General features: G+C 35.9%; 1 protein-coding gene across 3 annotated transcripts in view; it reads left to right on the top strand.

Annotated features, from left to right (window-relative positions):
* The window catches only part of FER (FER tyrosine kinase), a 158,621-nt gene that overhangs the window by 128,677 nt on the left and 10,349 nt on the right, over positions 1–19,595 (top strand). For all 3 annotated transcript variants that reach the window (XM_008639842.2, XM_017742362.1, XM_017742363.1), the window contains 2 exons: positions 14,363–14,517; positions 18,260–18,382. In XM_008639842.2, the coding sequence (XP_008638064.1) occupies positions 14,363–14,517; positions 18,260–18,382 (278 nt within the window). The remainder of the gene's footprint in view (positions 1–14,362; positions 14,518–18,259; positions 18,383–19,595) is intronic.

Below are 19,595 nucleotides of genomic sequence, written 5' to 3'. Positions count from 1 at the left end.
GGTTGGATATTTACCATTAGAAGGTAGATTCTTCATTCTGGTCAGCTGGCTGTTGTATTTTTAAGGAACATTGAGTGTTTCATGTGTTTATGTTTAACTTATATGTGACCTGAGGTCTCAGTCTCACAAGGAAGAGCATGAAAAATCCTCACTAAGGAGCATTGGTTGAATACACATATAAAGGGACAGAATGTGCCATTTTAAGGATAATATTTTGTAAGAAAATGACCCTAAACCGACTTTTTAAACTTCCTTTATCTTCTGATAGTCCAGGGCTTCTCATTCTGAGATTTCACACCTTTCCTTTGCATTGTCCCTGCCCCTCCAGATTTTACTGCACAACTGGGTAAGACATGAGTGAGGGAAAAAAATACGCAAAAGGAAGATTTTTTAAGAAGGAAATATTTTTGTTCTTGTTATTGCATAGGTAAAGTATGGTTGCATTACTTGCTAGCTGATGTTTCTGCTCTTACATGTTTAAGTAAATAGCAATGAATCTGTTCCCTGAAATCTCAGATAATGGTCTGGTCTTTCTGCCATGCTGAATTCCTGTTTGGGTTCCAGAAATCATCAGAGAATCCAAAAGAACATCACAAATTTCAAAATATTGTGAGATACTGTAATAAAATGTTGTCTATGATGCATATAGTTACATGATCTCTTCTTTTAGAAGTGTGTCCATTTTATTCTTAGGGGGCAGTTGTTTTATGTAAAATCAAAATTAAGTTATTAGAAAACTGAGTATTTTATAGATGGTGGGGAGAAACATTAAGTATCAAAAGGTGATTATAAAAAGGCTTATATCAGAATTAATGCTTAGGTTGTAAACAATTAGTAAGAAATTTCAGAGGAGGGGATTTAGATTTTTTTCTTGTCACAGAAGTTGCATAGTATGAAAAATATTTATTTCTTTCCCCTGTGGGGTTGAATTAGTCCGTATTTTCCTCATGTGATACAGAATGCTCGCTCCTAAAAAAAGAGTAGGCTTTGCAAGGAATAAAGAAAATAAGGCTGAAAGAAATGGAAGCAGATTTTCTTAGACTCTCTCATTCTGTTTAACAAACAGTAGCATTTTAAGTGTAAAATTATTGCACTGTATTTGTTTTTGTTTACTGCAATATCACTTTCTTGTTGATAAATACTAGGAATTTATAAGTATTATTCAGTAAAATAACTTGAGTAACGTATTTTTAGAATAATAAATCTACTCACTGCATGAGGGCACCAGGCTCTCTCTAATTAAGAAGCAAGAAGTAAAAAATGAAAGTACACGATACTGAAACTAAGATAAAGATAACATGCAGTTAGTGTTTGTGGAAGCTATTGTGCTGACCATGAAGTCTGGGTAGTGTAAATAACATTTTCTCTACTCTCATAGCCCTGTCGCAGTGGAGAATAGTGGGTGAAATGTAATTTCTTTCTAAGAAAGATGGGCTGCAGGATTCCATTTGTGCAGTGGGCAAAGGAGGTATTAGTCGATGATGAACAACTAATTAGATAATCGTACAAGACAAAAGCAGAATAATAAGGGAGGGGGGGAAGGGGGAGAATGCAGTCAACTACAGCAGTTGCTTCAGAAGTGAGGTTTAGAGTGGCTCTTTGAGCACAAATCATTGACCACAGGGTGTGTCAGTGTTTGTTTAGGGAAGCTAAAACATGTTTTCATGCACTGATTTCTTTTCTTTAGGGTGTAGAACTTTTCCTGGTTTCTTTCTTACAGCAGAAAATTCTAATCAGTGTTTTTGGAAAGGAAAAAGATGTAGTGTACATCTAAGATATAATGTATTGGTTCAATTTTTTATTGGTTTCCTGATACTAATTATTGACATTCCAAAGAGGAATGTACCACAATTATCTCAGATAGGAAACAACTTTAATTTAATAAAATTTTTTTAGGCTGTATATGGTAACAAATAATAAATTCGCAAATTGTTTTCCTGAAGAAGATAAACTTATTTCCCTTATCTGAGTTTTATACACGTACATACACACACACATATAAATATATATGTATGTATGCTTACTAGGTTATGCCTATTTTGTCGATTTGACAAAATGTTTATCCACTACTTTTTCAGATAGCACTAATGATGATATACCTTGCCCTGTATTTTACCACTGCCTCAGGAGGTTTTTCAGAAGTGCTTCACAGTGCTCCGAGCTTCACAGTGCTGTAGTTTTATCACTGATGTATCACATTCAACATTGTGCTATGGCTGTGTACATAGTGAAAAACAGATGGAAGAAGGATGTGGGATGGGTTTTAGTGTGTATTCGTGAAATAACTTGGTTTTAAAGTTTCTGGAACTGAAAACATTATGGCATATAGTTCTACATATCAAATAATAAAGAAAAGGCTGTTTTCAAGCTCTTTTTGGAAAATCAGGACATTTTTCCCATAAAGCTAAGAGAAACTTACGAGAAATTATGCCTGTTCAGCTCAGGTGAAAGTAAATTCAGTTCCAATAGGTACTGCTCACAAAAAATATTTTGATCAAATTTAAACTGTCTGAAAGGAATCACTCTTGCTGAGGATGAGTAAAATAAAACACACAGAAAGCTAAGTGCATGTTTTGTTCTCTTTTTGTCATTGTTCTGTTGTTCTCAGCCTCTTTCCTCCTCGTTCAGCAGAATTGTAGTGCATGGATACGCTTTTATGAAACATTTTTATATCTCTGCGAGTTTTGCCTCAGATAAGGAGTTACTCTTTGTCAAAGGCTATTTCAAAATCCCTTATGCAAGGCAGTAAACAGCAAGGAAGGCCATATTGGCATGTTAACTGGTTTGGAAGATAGATGGAGATCATCAGGGTACATGGAGCTGTGAGAATTGTTGAATCAATGTTACAGTATTTAAATGTTCGCAGATTTCAGCTGAGTCATTTAAGCCTGACATAAAAGCTCCTGGCAATGCTGGATGTCAGATACTTCATCAAGTGTCCTGGCTTCTGGGAAATAGAAATAGATGAGTGAAATAAGGGCCAAGCCCCTGTTTAAAAAAACCCAAACTATTTATAGGAGTTAGGATGCTATAAGTAAATATACTTGATTTGAAAGGCTTCTGCTTTGTAGTAATTTCGATTTTGGAGATCAGTAAGATCAATAAGGCTATACCTGCTCAAAAGGAAGGGTTTAAACTTTACTGCTCTGAATATTGCATATTAGTAGTTAGTTGGTTATAAAAACCTCCAGGCCTATCCACTAACACATTAATTGACTGTCCTTCCTGCTTGGTATCTTAGACCTCTCTGACTTCTCATCTGCTTCTGGGAAGCCACCCTTGCTGCCTATTATTGCTTGTGCATACCACGCTCTCTTGTATGATATTATCTGGACTAGTTTCTTACTCTCCTTTCAGGGTCGTGCATGGATTCATGATATCCCACTCCCTCCTCATGAGAGCAACAGAGAGCAAAACTGAGATGACAGGGTCATCTGCTCTTGTCTTTTTTTGGCAAAACTCAAGTATGAAATATTAGCATTGTGGTCACAAATATATTTATCTATCCTGGTTTCTTATTAATACATTTTATTTTCAAAGGGGTTATTAAACTTCCGTGTACATTATTAATCTTCTGTAACACAGCTGGACTTCAGTTGTAAATTGAAACCAGTTGTTTTTAAATTTGTAAGTCAGTAAGGATCTCTGTAACTACAGGAGAGCATTATAACCTTCAGAGAGAGTCAGGCAGACAGAACTCTTAGACTCCTGTAAACGTTATGCAAGATTTTTCTATGTCAAACATAAAGACATGTTTTTTCCTTAAGCAGGCAGTTTCTGCTTCTTTTAGCTATCAAGGAGCTATTAAACTGAAGTGTTTTGAAGTGTTTCAGTTCCTTTTGGGGAGTATTTTATAGTAACTTATACAGAGCTTGGTAATCTTTTTGATTTGACAGTGGGCCAGTATTCTTCTCCGATGGTTTTAACATATTCTTTAGAGCTGCACAGTTCCCCTCTACCGATGTTTCAAGCCCTTTGCAGGAGATGTTGTCTGAACCTGGAGCTGGACTCTGAAGTGCCACTGACATGCTGCTGACACCAGCCTGGGTTAGGGCAAAGGACAAATTGGTGCTCGCTAAAGAAGGAAAAAAATTGTTGAGGAAGCCAAAATTTGTGTGATAGCTTTGCTACACACAGTGTGGGGCCACATTTGACATGTGAAACCAGACTGCCTCCAATCACAGATAAATGCCTCTACCTGCATATAATGGAAATCTGAGGAGACTCAGCAGCAGCTATTTCATTGTGACTTTGTGGGAGTCTACCTGTACCCAGCTGGCAACACTTGTAGCATTTTCTGGACAGAAATTAGCAGTTTGTGTCAATTGCATTCAAAATTTTGTTGTTTACCCAAATATGTGATTGGTTAAAAAAGTCACCTTTTCATATATGATAAAATGAACAAATGCACCAATCCAGGAAATTAGTAATTCTTTGGGTCTTTCCCTCTTTGACCATTACCTGTTTGTTGTGTACTGTATGCCTGATAGTATAATAATAGATTTCAGGGCATCTGACAACTCTAATATTTACTTTAAGTCAATAAAAAGTTGGATTAATTTACTTAATCAATCCATCCCTTTGAAACAGACACTGGTCTGTACACCTGTTGAACTGGTTTTAGTTTATTAAGTAACTGCATTAATAAAATAGTATTTCTTAATTTTCTTAGATTTCTCACAATCTATTAGACAATGAGGTTTCATTTTCCGATGCTCAATTTAGTTCCATTACTTGTATTTAGTTGTAATCCATATCTCTTTTGGTTCACTTTTCTTTCTACGTGATTGCCTAGCAGTATTTGTATTTTACTGAATGTTTGTACTTAGGCTTAATTTTTCAAAATATAATAATTCCTGTTTTACAGGCTAAGTCTAATCTTTTTTCCAACAGATACATCTCCTCTCCCTTCTCTCTGTTCTCCCCTCTCCCTCTTTCCCCTCCCTTTCTCCTTCTCTCCTCTCCTTCTTTCTTTTTATTTATTTGCCCTTACTGTTGCTTGCAGCTGCTCCTAATTTGATAATATCTGGAAATTTAATTAAGTTCCTGTTTAACTTTTCCCTCAGATCATTAACAAAGCTGTTGAATGAAAACAGGCAACTCCAGTTTGTTGCCCTATATTACATCACCTTCTAAGAAATTTTTTACCTTCTAAGAAATTTCTTACCCATAATTCTTTAAGTAGGAAGATTTTAAGCATTCAGCAGATGACTAGCTGAACTTTGGTTATTTTATAACCTTTGCCTAAATGCTAGATGCTAAAATGAATGTAACTAAATGGCAAAGAGGATCCTGTCTTCCTACAGTGTAATGGCAGAATAGTTTTTTGTGTGGAAATATTTCAGAATAACAGCCAGGTGCAGTAAATCCATGGCTTTGCAGTAGTTTTCTAATAGTTAATTCTTTTCCTGTCTTTAGATTAAGCACAGGAAAGTGTTTCCTGCATTTCCAACAAACTTTGAATCCCTGTAGGACACAGAACACTCCAGATCCATAGGGAGTCAACACTCTACCTGAGTGAACATGCTTTTGCAGAGAGCAACCAGAGGTAGAGGGGCTGTTTCTAAACACAGAAGTCTGGATTTTCCAGAGGAAGGACATTCTTGTAACAGATGATTTCATGGGATAGCGTAAGGTTTTAATAGAAGAAAAAGGATAGAGTTAAGTAGGTGATGAACTTGGAGTCCCTGGCCTTATTAACATCTGTTCCTTGACTCATCCCAGCTGTGAAATTTTACCATGGTGAACATGTGAGTTAACATGCGAGTTCATCCAGTTTCCAAAAGTTGAAGTCTTGTCCCATCTTCTGCTATCAATATGAGATGTAATCATGATCCTTAATCAGCACTGTCATCTTTTTTTCTTCAACATCTCATACTTTGGGTGCCTTACTGTAATTCCATCAAAATTTCATCACTTTCTTCTTTTTCTTGTGATGAAAAAAGGGCAAAATATTTTCTTCCACATATAAGTTTTATTTTTGAGTAGGAAAAGTATTGTGGATTTTAATTAATAGCAACAAAAACCAGGACAGATGTTCAGTTATTTCCTATCTTGTTAATTGACAGGAAATGAATAGGTAATTTTATTCCTCTAAATTTCTATATATAATCCTGTACAATGTATTAGTCACATGAAATTTCTTTCGTATTTCTGTAAACTAACTGCAAATCTTACTTAGCTGTCTAGGACAATTAGTAAATGATTACTCATCTTCATTTTCATTCATTTTAAGGTTTTTTTATTATAGTGACAAAACAGACTATTTTTAAAATATTAAAATATTTCAAGATGCCACTAAGCATTTGTTGGTAATCTTTGATGAAAGGTAGAGAGATACTGTCAGGTACAAATTAGAATTTTTTTCTCTGATTGGAAAATTATGAATTTGTGGGCTATTACTGTATATCTTTGTAAATGGTTTCCATTGCTAAGAGTGCTTAGCTGGCATATGCTACCTGGGCCATCCATTTAAATTATTTCCTCCCTAAACAGGAAACATCCCCAGAGAAATAATTGCCTTAAAATGTGGCTGACTTTTCTCTCTTTGCTCTTGGCTTTCTTTGTGACTGTCTCTTAAAAATTCAGGAGGTTTTTTTTTTACACTTTCTAGCCACTCATCTTAGGACTGCAACACAATCCTCTTGTCTAGCACTACTTGATTTTGCTATGTCTCTGCTTTCTTTTCCTCCTGATTTCTAATCAGACAATTTATTTGGTTTCTCTCTTACTACTTCTGTATTATTTTCATGAATATGTAGTGTCTTTTACCTTTATTAGGCTGGATGGTTCATTTCTCTGTGGCCTGAGTATTACCTATACCTTTTTTTTACCTTTATTAATAAAGTATTTGAGGGTCTAGTTCCTATAAAATACTTTTCTACTGAAAAGTCATGAATGTCAGTCCGTGCTTATCTGTTACTTCAAAACTCTTAATCCATTCCTGTCTGCTGTAGGAGCAAAAGTAAATTTAAGTGATTGAAATGCATGTAGAGATAACTTCAACTACAGCTGCTGAATACCACATTATTGGTGCTGGCTGCTGAAAAAGCAGTAGAGTTGCTACCTGCCTCAGATGAACTTTGATATTCACCTGTAGCAAATACTTAAATCTAGCCTGAGAAGACAGAAGGACTTTGAAATTCTTCCTTTTTCACTAGGAGGACTTGAAAAACCCTGCAAATACCATATTATTGTGCTATTTGATTTAATTCTAGTGAAAAAGGTGGGGGGGAAAGTGACCCATGTTATAACTATGCTTTTGAATTTCTTGGTTCCTTGGGCACTTGCAGTGGTTTCCAATTTCTTATGCTCTGCTTTGCATTATTAGTGATTTAAACGTAATACATTATGATATTAACACTAGGAAATGCTTTGTTTAATAGAATCAATAGTTTATTTTCTAAAAACCTTAATCATCAGGAAGTCAGCAATAGAAGCAACTCTGCTTTAGGCATTTTCTTTAAATCCAGCATGCAGGCTTTTCTATTACTTGTATATAACAGACAAGGGAATATGGTCTTTGACTATATCTGGTCTGCCTCTTCAGATATTTCCAGTTTTGTAAACAAGTTAAATGAATATTTAATGCTTCTGTACAGATAAATCAATTACATTTTGACATTATACTGTAGAATAGAATAAGGAAGAGATTAATTCAAAGCTAAATTCAGAATTAAGGACTAAATTGAGGGATCCTCCTGGTCTAAAAAAGGTGGACACTCGTAACAAGTCTTACGTTACCACACAAGTTGAATAAAGCCATGATATTACAATAAAAATGCACTTGTTAGCACAATTGTGTGCTCTAGTATTTCATTTTAGTTGCCTCTGTGAATATTACAGGGAAAATTTCTTCTTGAAAATGGTATTTTTCTTCCTATGAGTAATACAGTCTACTTGTGTGACTTGTTATGGAAATGGAACACATTGTGACTTAAGTCCACTGTAATTTTATCAAGCACAAAATGTAAACTTGTGTTCTGGTACATCTTGGATAATTATTTTTTGGACACTTAATTTCCCCTATAATTCCATTATATTAAAGAGATTTTTCAGGACTATTAAGAATGTTACACGTTTCTTAAATGTACCCATGTTTATGTCCTATAATGTTTCTGTCAAAACCCAAGAGCTTAGGAATGGTTGCCTGGAACCCAGCAGAGGTGTTATTCCTCTGTCTGTCCTGTCATTAAGGATTTCTAGAAGGTATTTTTCATTTTCCAGTTGCTCTAATATTGTAGGTTCCTCATGAAGTTGCCTATCTTCCTCTCCAATGACTGTCCAGACCCTTAGTTTTTCATTAAAATGGGCACGCAGAAGAAATTGGATTGCAAACCTTTGTTTCAAGATACAGCACAAGGGGGGGAAAAAAATAATTAGACATTTTGTTCAGCATATTACATGTAATCAGCAGTGCACAGGAAAAATGGGTTATAAAAATCTACAGGGATGTCAATGCATAGAGGACTATTATAGACTAAAATGACTATGATGCCATTTTCATCAAAATAACTGTTCAGAAGAATACAAGTAATAACTATTAAGTTCTAAAACAGTTGAGAAACAATGCAGATAAAAACCATTTAGATGCTGCTGATGGGAATGTTTCTGTTCCAGGAGCAGGCATTGTGAAGACAACCTCTGAAATAGGAAAAAGAGGGAGGAATAGATGATGCAGCAATTTATTGCTTCATTTCCATCTTCATAGTCTACTGCTTTGATTCTTCTCAGAAAATGCTCATTGTCTACTATTGCCTTCTTTATCTCTTTCAAAATTGCTGGTACAGAAAACTTGCCCTGCTAGGAAAATAAAGGGCACACAGTAGCCTACCAAAATAAAACTCAAGATAAAAGTTTCCTAATGTGTCAGTAGATCTGTACAGTCCCTTGAGTCATATCTGGATGGCAGACAATACGTTGGCAGTCGTGTTCAGCTACTGAATACAATTTTGTGGGGGTTGTTTTGTTACTTTTTATCTTTTGAGTTCCTTTTGCAAAAATTTAAAGTCCTTCATCTGAAAACTGAAAAGTGCTTTAGAAAGAGTAATTGAATGTCACTAATGCTGTGAGGTGGGAATAGTTGCTTATTTTATAGTTAAGAAGAACTGAGCAATATCCAAAACTGTGGATAGCAAGCAGAGCACCTGACATTATTGAGAAATCACTACTGCATCCAACTTGGAGTTTCTCTGGTTTGCCTGCACTGTTCAACTGTGGAGATGAAGATGGGCTTGCATTATATGAGGAACTGAGAGAAATTATTAGCATTGTAGTTAATATGGCTCCATTGGTGTTCATAATAGCTAAAATAATGTGAAGAAACAATTAAATCAAAGTAAAAAGGGGAAAGAAAACACAGAACACATGAAAGGGTCTTCTTCTGACCCTCTAATATTTTCGCAGTCTGTTACTAGGCACATATTATTTGTTGTACTCTCCACATATAGCAAAATTTGCATACGCATATCAAGAAAGTTCTGAAATATGTGTGTTTTGGTTTGGGCACCACTGAAAAATTACATCAGGTGTTTGAAGGTTAGGGTAGTATCTTACAGTCCACAAAAACCCCAATAATTTATCTTGTAGTTCCACTTCCCTCCCCTTTTTGTGATGTTTAGGGAGTAGACTATTTTCATTGAATTTAACGTGCAGAGGAGATAAAATGGTCCTGTTCACTAATTAATTACTTGCTTTTATCACCTAAGAGTATTTTAACTGCACGATCCAGGGATGGAATATAAAATAACTAATTAGTTCAGTGAGGCAGTCTGTGCTGCTGATTTAGTAATGGGGAGTTTACTCTCGTTTTGATTTGCTTTGACTCACGGAATTCCATTCCAATGCTAGGTAGTAGTTGCTCTGTAGTTCCTTTGGAGTGTGGAGGGAGTGTAAGAATGTCCTTAGAGAAAGGTTTAGTAGGTTTACGTCCTGACTGACAGACGTGAATCCAAGTGGTAACAACTCCCAGCACAGAGAAATTGCCTCCACTTCCTCCTTTCACTGGCTGTTGAATTTTTAGCAAAAGTCCTACAAACTCTCTCTTACAGTTTCAGCATATTCAAACCATATTAGAGATCCCTAGGAGATGTCCTGTTTGTATTTATAGGGGCTGCAGAGCAGTGCTTAAAAAGGAAATTTCCAAATTACATACTAGTTCTTACTTGTTAGTAGCTGGGGGGAAGGCACTTTGTTTCCAGCAGTACTAGGAACTTACGTAATATTGTTATTAAATAGTGAGAATCAGTTTTTCTTTTGCTAAGGAACTTCCTCTGTAGCACCTCAATGTAATTTGTGCCCAATTTGTAGATCTTTCACAATATAAATAAAGAATATTTTCTTGCTTACTGTGTTAAGGATAAATACTGATTTTGTGGAATTACTGCTTTAAATAACAAATGCTTTATGAGAAAAAAAGAAAATTCCAAACAGATACACCTAATTTTATGCAATTGTCTCTCTTTTTATTCAGGATGTTGGCTCTAGGGAACATTAGGGAGAAGGAAGAGAAAGCAAATAGACCATACTGGTTCTTCAGGGGGAAGAGGACAAATAGAATGTAGTTGATTTTGGTGCAGTTTTTTGTTTAGGGGTTGGTGTGTGGGGGTTTTGTCATTATTTTTCAGGGCTTTATTGTTTACTTGTTTGATTTGGTTTGGTTTTTTAATGTCCATGTAGAAAGAGTCGTGATTTACTATAAATATTTAACACTGATGTTACCTTTAATATTGACGTCTCACAGTTAATTTTGGTCACCAGACCTCTGTATTTACATTTTCATGTTTCCCCTAACTCATGTTGTTTATCTTACATATGAGGTGAAACTCCATTGTGTGTATTTCATATGAAAGGTTAGGAAGTAAAGGGTCTTTATAAGCCCCTTAACACTATTATACTAGAACTCATATCTGTAGAAAATAGAAATTAATTAGAATCATGGAAACTGGAATAAAATGAATGTCATGATTTATTATTTTAAAGCAATGGGAGTAATAGTTGCTGATGCCATTTTGTTTCCAGATTCTGGCTATAAATTCTGTAATAAATCACATTGACCAAAAGCATCTTTGGTGTTTTCTCTTGTGTCTAGACTGAAAAATAAGAACATCCTTTTAAAGGAAGCTGTCAGACATAATAAGAAACAGTGAAGAATTTATTTGAAAAATACAGAAAAATCTTAACCAAACCCTCGGAATAATAGTAAAAAAAATCCGAAAAGTTGAGGTACCTATAGCTTTCAGTGTAACTGTTTTTAAAAATGCTTTTAAGCATGCAAATATGTATAAAAATCATCTGTAAAATTAAGCAGCAAATCACTGAGGACATGAAACATGTACACTGACAGTAGAAATATTAACAAGATAATCTAATTTTGGGACACTTGTATGCCTGAGGAGTGAAAGTATCACATCTAAAGTGTTTTCTAAATAAGTGTGGGAAAGCACCTATAATATACATGAAGATGGAAAAAGGCAAATTTGTGTCAGAAGTAAATATATGAAGTGCTCACAAGACTTTATTAACACAAATGATGTATTGAAAGTAATACAGAGTCTTATAGCATCAAAAATGGGAGAGTTTTAGCTAAAAACAGAAAAAGGTATTAATACAGTGAGACTCATAATGTGCCAACATTTTATTTGCTCTTTGTAGCATTAATTTACATATATCCTGAACAGAGTGTCACAATCTTTACCAACTTCCACAAATACCAGTTGATTTTCATGAAAGTGTTTTAGTCAATTTTCAGTAGGGATGAAAAGCTTTTTCTCTAGATGATTCTGAATGAAAAAGAAAAGTCATAAATACAAAACTGACAAAAATTATGCAAACTGAGTGTAGTCTTTGTTTATAAGCACCATACTGTGCATATTCTTTACAATCTGCTTCCCCTAATAATCAGACTTATGCATGAGGAATAAACCTGAGGCAGCTCAGTATATAGGTTTTTCTTAAACTGACTCAAGATGTTCAAATACTAGGTCAGACTTCAGGTGGGGAGATGCCTGTGATTTCAGTTAATTGTAAATTTTCTTTGAGGTACAACCTCATTACTTTTTCCACTCCTTATGTGTATCAGTTGCAAAATCTAGACTATATTGAGTAAAACAATAAAAAAACTAATAACTGAAGTATGATTGGAACCTAAGCCATAAATTCTTGAGGTTCTGTGGCGATACTTATTGCATACTTGAGTATAAGCAATAACAATTTGATTTTGTTTTGCAGCTTACTTGCTTTAACCAATATAGCTGTATATAACAATACCACATGCTAACATCAAACTACATAACACAGTGCAGACTGAGCTATTTTATGCATTTGTGCACATCTTCAGCTGGTGCCTGTGAGTTCAGATTTGTTTTTTAATGGTTCATCTTCTCAAACCACAAGAATAACTTCATTTATATCACTCAAGCTCTAGAACTATAAATGTTCTTAGTGGCAGAAAAGTTGTGTGAGTCAAATATGTTAAAATTCTTAAATCAAGTTATAATATTTAGGGTGATACCTAGGCTCTGTCTACATATCGAATAACATAGCCCAATATCAATATGGATGAGCTGATCAAAGTGGATGTATGAGCTTCAGCATCCTTAAATATGGCTCTAGACTTTTACTTTGGGTTAAATATAGTTCAGTCCTTTGTCATTAATGTCCCCACCATGGGTAATGTTAGAAGCTGTTTGCCACTGGTTCAGACCTTTCTTTCTGCATTAGCTGTAGAAAAAAATTCCATAGAAACAAAATTCTGTAGCTGTAGAAACAAATTTTGTGCAAATCATGGGCAGAATTCTAAGTTAGTTTCTTCCAAGAGCAATGTAGTTTGCATGCACCAAATTCATTCTTCAAAAACCAATGAATGTGCATTAAGTGCTCAGGGGATTCACTTCAAAACTATGCTACAGCTCCAATTCAAAACATCAAAGTTAATGTAGTTTTTCTGGAATATTCATGCAAGGCAAGCCATTTGTGGGCATATTAGCTATTTAAGCTAAACAAAAACACAGCAAGTTTCGTTTAAAAATATTTTGCCCATGATGCTCCTAATGGTATAGAATTAATCCCCTTGCTTAACATATCTCCCCATTTAAAAATTTCTTCTATTTTATAATGATGGGAATAATACTATGTATTTTATTATGTTGTATTTTAATAAGCTGTAGAACACTGACATTTAATATACGTATAGTATGTTTATAATATATTATTTGTTGGGGTCTCCTCCCCTGCCATGGAGCCCTGGGAGATGGGCCCGGGGGGGGAGGCACGGGGTTTCCCTGCCCCTGGTCAGTCCCATTTCCCATTGGTTGGTTTGTGTTCCCCGGGGTGGCCAAGGACCCTCGTTAATATACGTATAGTATGTTTATAATATATTATTAGCATCTAGAGAAGCCACAGTAGGTCTTCTATCAAGTGTTACTGCATAATGTCTCCTAATCTAAAAAAGAAAAAGAAGTTTGAGATGAAGGGAGGGAGTTGACTTCTGAGCTTCTCATCCATCACTGAAACAAAATTCCTTTTCTGTGCTGAGTAACTTTTAACTTTTAATAGAAACTCTAACAGGCAGAGAGAAGATGAAGCCATTTCTCAGGTTTCTCACTGAAACACATCCTGAACACATTTCAGGACATTTCTTCAAATTCTGTTTCATTTTACATAGGATCTGATTCATTAATCTGTGGTTTATTTCTGTGACCACTGAGGGCAGTTGTGATGAGTTAACTTTGCCTGGCTGCCAGACACCCATGCAGATACTTTCTCACTCCCCCTCTCAACAGGACAGGGAGGTAAATAAGACAGAAGAACTTGTAGGTCAAGATAAAGACAAGGAAATCACCTACCAATTGCCATCATAGCAAAACAGACTGAATTTGTTTTTAACGTGAATGTAATGTATTGCAAATTAAAATAAAGTTGGATGGTGAGAAATAAGACTGAAATACCTTTTCCCCTTCCCTTCTTCTGAGGCACTCCTTCACTCTGGAATCCTTCACCTCCTCCTCTGAAGTGTGAGTGGGAATGGAGATTCTGGTCAGTCCATAACAGCTCCTCTGTGCTTCTCCTTCCACCTCACACTCCTCCCCTGCTCCACTGTGGCTCCTCTCTGTGGACTGCAGGGGAATCTTGGAGCATCTCCAGCATCTCCTCCCCTAACTTTTTCATAGGATTATTTCTGACGTTTCTTCCCCTTCCCTCGCTTCTGTTTCCCGACAACTGCTGTGAAGTGTTTTTTTACCCTTTTGTAAATAAGCCTCTGAGAGGCACCACCATCTTGGCTGAGGGGCTCAGTCAGTTTGAATGATTTCCAAGTACTTTCAAACCTGTAAAAATGTCGGTGTTTATTTCTTTTTTTAATTAGAGACCTGGCTGCAAGGAACTGCTTGGTAGGTGAAAGCAACATTTTGAAAATAAGCGATTTTGGGATGTCCCGGCAAGAGGATGATGGCGTGTACTCATCATCAGGCCTAAAGCAGATTCCTATCAAGTGGACTGCTCCAGAAGCTCTGAACTATGGTAAGGACATAACTGGATTTTCTTGACCAAAAAAAAAAAAAAAATCCAAAGTACAGTATAAAGCCTCAGAGCCACAATATTTGAGTGTATATACATACAATATTGCTTTTCCCCTGTTCAAAATAATTATGTTTAAAATAATTTTAATATTTCTGTCTGATTTATGTAAAAACCACAGTTTTGCCTTTGAAAAAGAATAAGGCAGCAACATCAGAATTGCTATTTTGCAGGAATAGCAGAGTGCTTTGGTTCTGTTGCTGACTCATTCTTGTGGATAGCCTTGTCAGTCATCTAAATTATGATCGTTAGCAAAATGAATAGCAAGTTCTGCATATTTATGGCCTCTCATTGAAAACAGTAGAAAATGTTAATGTACTAGAACACTGTGTTAGATAACTCATTGCATTGGTGAAAAATGTAGTCACTGGTTTTTTTGGGGGTTTTTTTAACTGCAGTTTTTATTTTCTTTTTTCATTTACCTGCATTTTTGTGTATCACTAGGCTGTTGTACTGGGGATAAAAAGTCATTATATATCACTGAGGGAGGTGATCCACGCTACATGAATAATAGTTCCAGAATAGAAACAGAAGCTGCTGTACTTAGCCTTTTTTGCTTATATGAAACTAGAAAAATAAGTTCTTCTAGGTAAAGTGGGCTGTGAGGGAGCTGCACATTTAATAGATGATGGCATGTTTTGAATGTACTTCTCTCAACCGGTTCTTTAGTTGAGTACATAGAATAAAATATTTTTAAATTCTTCATTTGAAGTGTCTATAAATATTCCTGCCATCTCTTAAAGCCTTTTTTTGGAAATCATGCATTGGAAATCATAAGTTTGTGAGTTATGATTGATAGCAGAAAGCTTCCTCTCATTAGCACTTTTGCAGCAGCTAATGACATGACACAGTAAAGCAGATCTTCCCTTTAAAAGGCTGACAGTAAATTTAGTTACAGTAATTGATCCTGTATTACCAATTATTCTAAGAGATGTTAGTGTTACCAGCATTCACAGCTTTGCCCTTTTGGGTGTTTGATCCACTGTAAAAGGTGTTTCGGGTTTTTATTTTTGTTATTTTGGAAATGCATACAGTGGTTTTGATATATTATGAAAACCTATCCTTATAACTGTATGTGGTCCAGTCGGCTATATTTAGCAAGAAACAGACTCTTGTGACAACACCTTCACTTTGTTCTGCTGAGTCTTTTTTGTCTGCACAGTACAGGAGAAGAGGGGATTGTTGATTAACATCTACTTATTTTGTGTTTCCTAAAGCACATCCATATTCAAGCAGCTATAAGTCGTTTTCTGTAGTGTCTGAGAAATAAGCTCTCTCAAACATCTGTTAATATGTTCAGCAGTCTTAATACTCAACTTTCAAAATGTTATAAAAGGTTTCTGTGTATTTTTGAAGGATATTTTTTTCCACTCCCTTTAAAGAGATGAGTCAAACTGACTGGATTATGTTTTATTGTTTTCCATTCTAATAATAAGGTTGTAAGAATTGCATTGATTTGTGTGGGTAAGACTGGAGGTATGTAAGATATCAAAATGAAATAAAACTAAACCTGCAGTATTTCAAAACTAGCTGGTAACCACTAGCCCTGTCAGTCTTTAGTATCAAGATTCAAAGGTTGGAGGAAAAAGAGGAATAGGATCATCTGGCCATTACATGAGTTCTAATGTGCTTAAGAAGCTACAAAGAAGTTCTGGTTTAGTCTCTGCTGAAGTCACTGTGTACAACAAATTAAGAGTAGTCACTAAAGTATTTTAAATTAAGAAAAAACACAAGTTGTGAAGGCTATAAACCAGATGAGAGCAAGTGGAGTGGTTAGGGCATTGTGTCAGAAGTTGTAAGCAAAATTCAGATGGCACTGGCATTTTTGAGCAATGGAACCTTTGGTTCTGTGGGTGCTGTTCAGTGCCATTCCACACCATTGTGGTGACTTGGGAGGACGAACCCCATCACTCCAAATGTCCCCCCTTTCCTCCTTCTTCCCCCCGCTTTATACACTGAGCCTGATGTCACAAGATCTGGAATATCCCTTTGGTCAGTTTGGGGTCACCTGTTCCAGCTGTGTCCCCTCCCAGCCTCCCAGGCAGCCCCAGTGTCCTCACCAGCATCGCCATGTGAAAAGCAGGAAAGGCCTTGGCTCTGTGCAGTCCCTGCTCAGCAACAATAAAAACATCTTGTATTATCAACTCTGTATTCAGAACAAATCCAAAACACATCCCTGTACCTGACACTGAATAAAATTAATTCCATCCCACCAAAACCAGCACATATTAGGAGAAGTATAGGGTATTTTTACTTCCCAATCTTTCAAAATTAAAACACGTCTAGTACATGTATTTTATCACTACAACATTGTGAGTTATTTGTGATGTTAATAGTAATGTGGGGAGGACTTGGGGTTTTTTTCTAAACAGATCTTTTTTTTCTCCCCTCAGATAACATAATAGCAGAAAATATAATTAACTGTACAGAGCTGTACTTTCTTTAAAACAAACAGCTAATCACCTATCTTGTATCTGCTGAATGCTTTCAGTGAAAAGTGTTAAATTACTGGATGCCAAACTGTGGGGAGTTGATACACAGACAAGAAAACTAATCTTACTCCAAAGAGCATCGTGAATATCCATAATTGCCAACTATGAGGCATGCAAGCTAACACAGCGCAGCTGGAAGTGATATTTAGTCTAAGAGTAAACTGAATTTTCTGACGTCAGAACAGTTGTCACTGTCATCAACTGTCACTATAATTTACATGTATTTTCCTTTTTTTCTTAGTCAGAAGTGGCTTAGTTTGGTTTGTTTGATGATTAGAGGTAAACAAACAATGCATTCACAAGTGATGTTTTTAAAGAATAAAGACACATAAATACAAAGTAATAGTATGGAACAAAGAAGAACGGTCATGAGAAACGTTGAAAGTAATGTCGAAAATGGATTTTTAAGGTAACATTTTCACGGATTTTGCTGCAAAAGGCTAGGAGTCTTAACTTTCTGATGTGAACCATCAGGGACAATAGAAATATCTCCTCCAAAATGACTCCTTTTCCTGTAATAGAAAGCTATCATTACACAAAGAGGCTTAGAATTCAATTATTTATCAATTATCTATTTTGCTATCTCTGAAGCATAGTTGGAGGCAATGGAACCTTTTTTTTTTTTTCTTAAATTGATTGGGTGCATCAGTTCTTCAGGGTCCAGCCATACTTTGATTTTCAGAGATCAGTTTCTCAAAGCATAAGAACCAGGCCTGCTTCACGTTTACAAACAGTGTTGGTGGTAGCTCCTCTCAGAATAAACACTGCCATCCTAAAATAGAGAACTGGGAAAGGTGATTTTTTTAAAGAATATTTTAAATTGAGAGTGCTTGTAAATGAGGGGGGAAGTCCTGACATTTTTCTGTCCTTTTATATTGAAAGAGAAATGTTTTTGTATGTTAAGAAGGAAAGAAATTCTTAACTTGCATGAGTGATGTGGCATGGTCTGTGTATAATAGTAACACCTAAGGTTAGCTTCTGTTGTTCCAAGGTATTGGCTTTAATATGATTTGTTCAGTCTTTGAAATACTGTAGACTGTGTAGTCTGTAGAATGTATTAGAAGCTGCAGCTTTGTTTTGCCTGAAGCTTGCCTATGTAACACTTTTACCTTTACAGGAAATCTTTGGCCGTAATTATCTGAAATACTTATTTTTTTTTATGTTAAGCTGAGGGTTTGCTTTCCTTTTCTTAGGGAGATACACATCTGAGAGTGATGTATGGAGCTTTGGAATCCTTTTGTGGGAGACCTTTAGTTTAGGAGTATGCCCATACCCTGGAATGACCAACCAACAAGCACGAGAGCAAGTTGAGAAAGGTAATTATTCATAGGGTGCGAAAGAAATGCTGGATAAATTGTAAGGATACAGTATGAAATAGCAAAGAAATAACATACGAGCTTTGTAGCAACTTTAGCAAAAATAATACAATGTTTTCTAAGAGGCTGAATCTAGCTCTGTGGGAGGAGTAGGGTGGTATTTAGGCCTTTTGAAAAAAAAAAGGAATACATTGACCGTTAACTTAAAGGTTGGAAGACAGCATGCCGACTTTCATTGTTGCAGAACTAACAGGTGAGATGGAAAGGAGAGATTTACTGCTGTGCAAAGCAGAAGCTTGAACAGAATGAATTATTTAAGATTATGCTAATGCAGGTATAAATATTCTAAACTGCCAGAAAAAAAATCTGTATCATTCCATCTTCTTTATTAAATAATTTCATAGAAGGATTTAGCAATTATAGTGGAGAATGGTAAGCTAGGTGGGCATTACAAGCTGCATTTCTCTTTTACAAAATTATCGAAAGGCTTTTATTTAAAATAGCAAATAACTGTAAGCAGGATTCCAGGACTTTTGATTTATTTTCATCGTCTTTAGTGGCATTTCAGAACTGTTCCTTCCCTACATAGTACTACTGTATAATTTATAAATTGGTTCTAAGCTAGTAAAACTTCTAAATTATTTAAAACAAAACAAACAACAAGCAAACAAAAAAGCCCTGGTTTGCTGATTTACACACATTGTCAGTGTTTGTTACAGTTTTATAAGCGCTCTAGGTGATACTAAAGTTTCTCATTAAAGGCCAAATCAAGTCCTAGAGTCCAAACCATTCTTGTTTGAAGTTACATGCATTCATCCCATTCCTAGAGCAGATGCATGCAGTATAAAAAAAGCAAAATTATTTCTCAGATTTACCTGTTTTAAGAGGTCGGTGTCACTGCGCTATTCTCTAGAAAGAGAGATACAGAGACCTGTGCAGTGGGTCTGGAGTCACAGAGCTGCATTTAGCTGTAGAGTCCTGTGTGCCAATGCACATCACTGTGCACTGCCTGTCATTTGCTCAGAGCTACATGTGGTAGACAATTCATGGAATCACAGAGTCAAAGAATGGCTGAGGTGTGCAGGGACCTCTGAATGTCATCTGATCCAACCACCCAGCTCAAGAAGGATCACACCCAGATGGCTTTTGCTTATCTCAATGAATGAAGATGCCACCACCTCTCTGGGGAACCTGTACTCAGTCACCCTTGCAA

The sequence above is a fragment of the Corvus brachyrhynchos genome, unplaced genomic scaffold (assembly GCF_000691975.1).
Source record: "Corvus brachyrhynchos isolate BGI_N302 unplaced genomic scaffold, ASM69197v1 scaffold128, whole genome shotgun sequence".
Taxonomy (NCBI): domain Eukaryota; kingdom Metazoa; phylum Chordata; class Aves; order Passeriformes; family Corvidae; genus Corvus; species Corvus brachyrhynchos.
The sequence above is the reverse complement of the archived record's forward strand: the minus strand, read 5'-3'. Positions and strand labels throughout refer to the sequence as shown.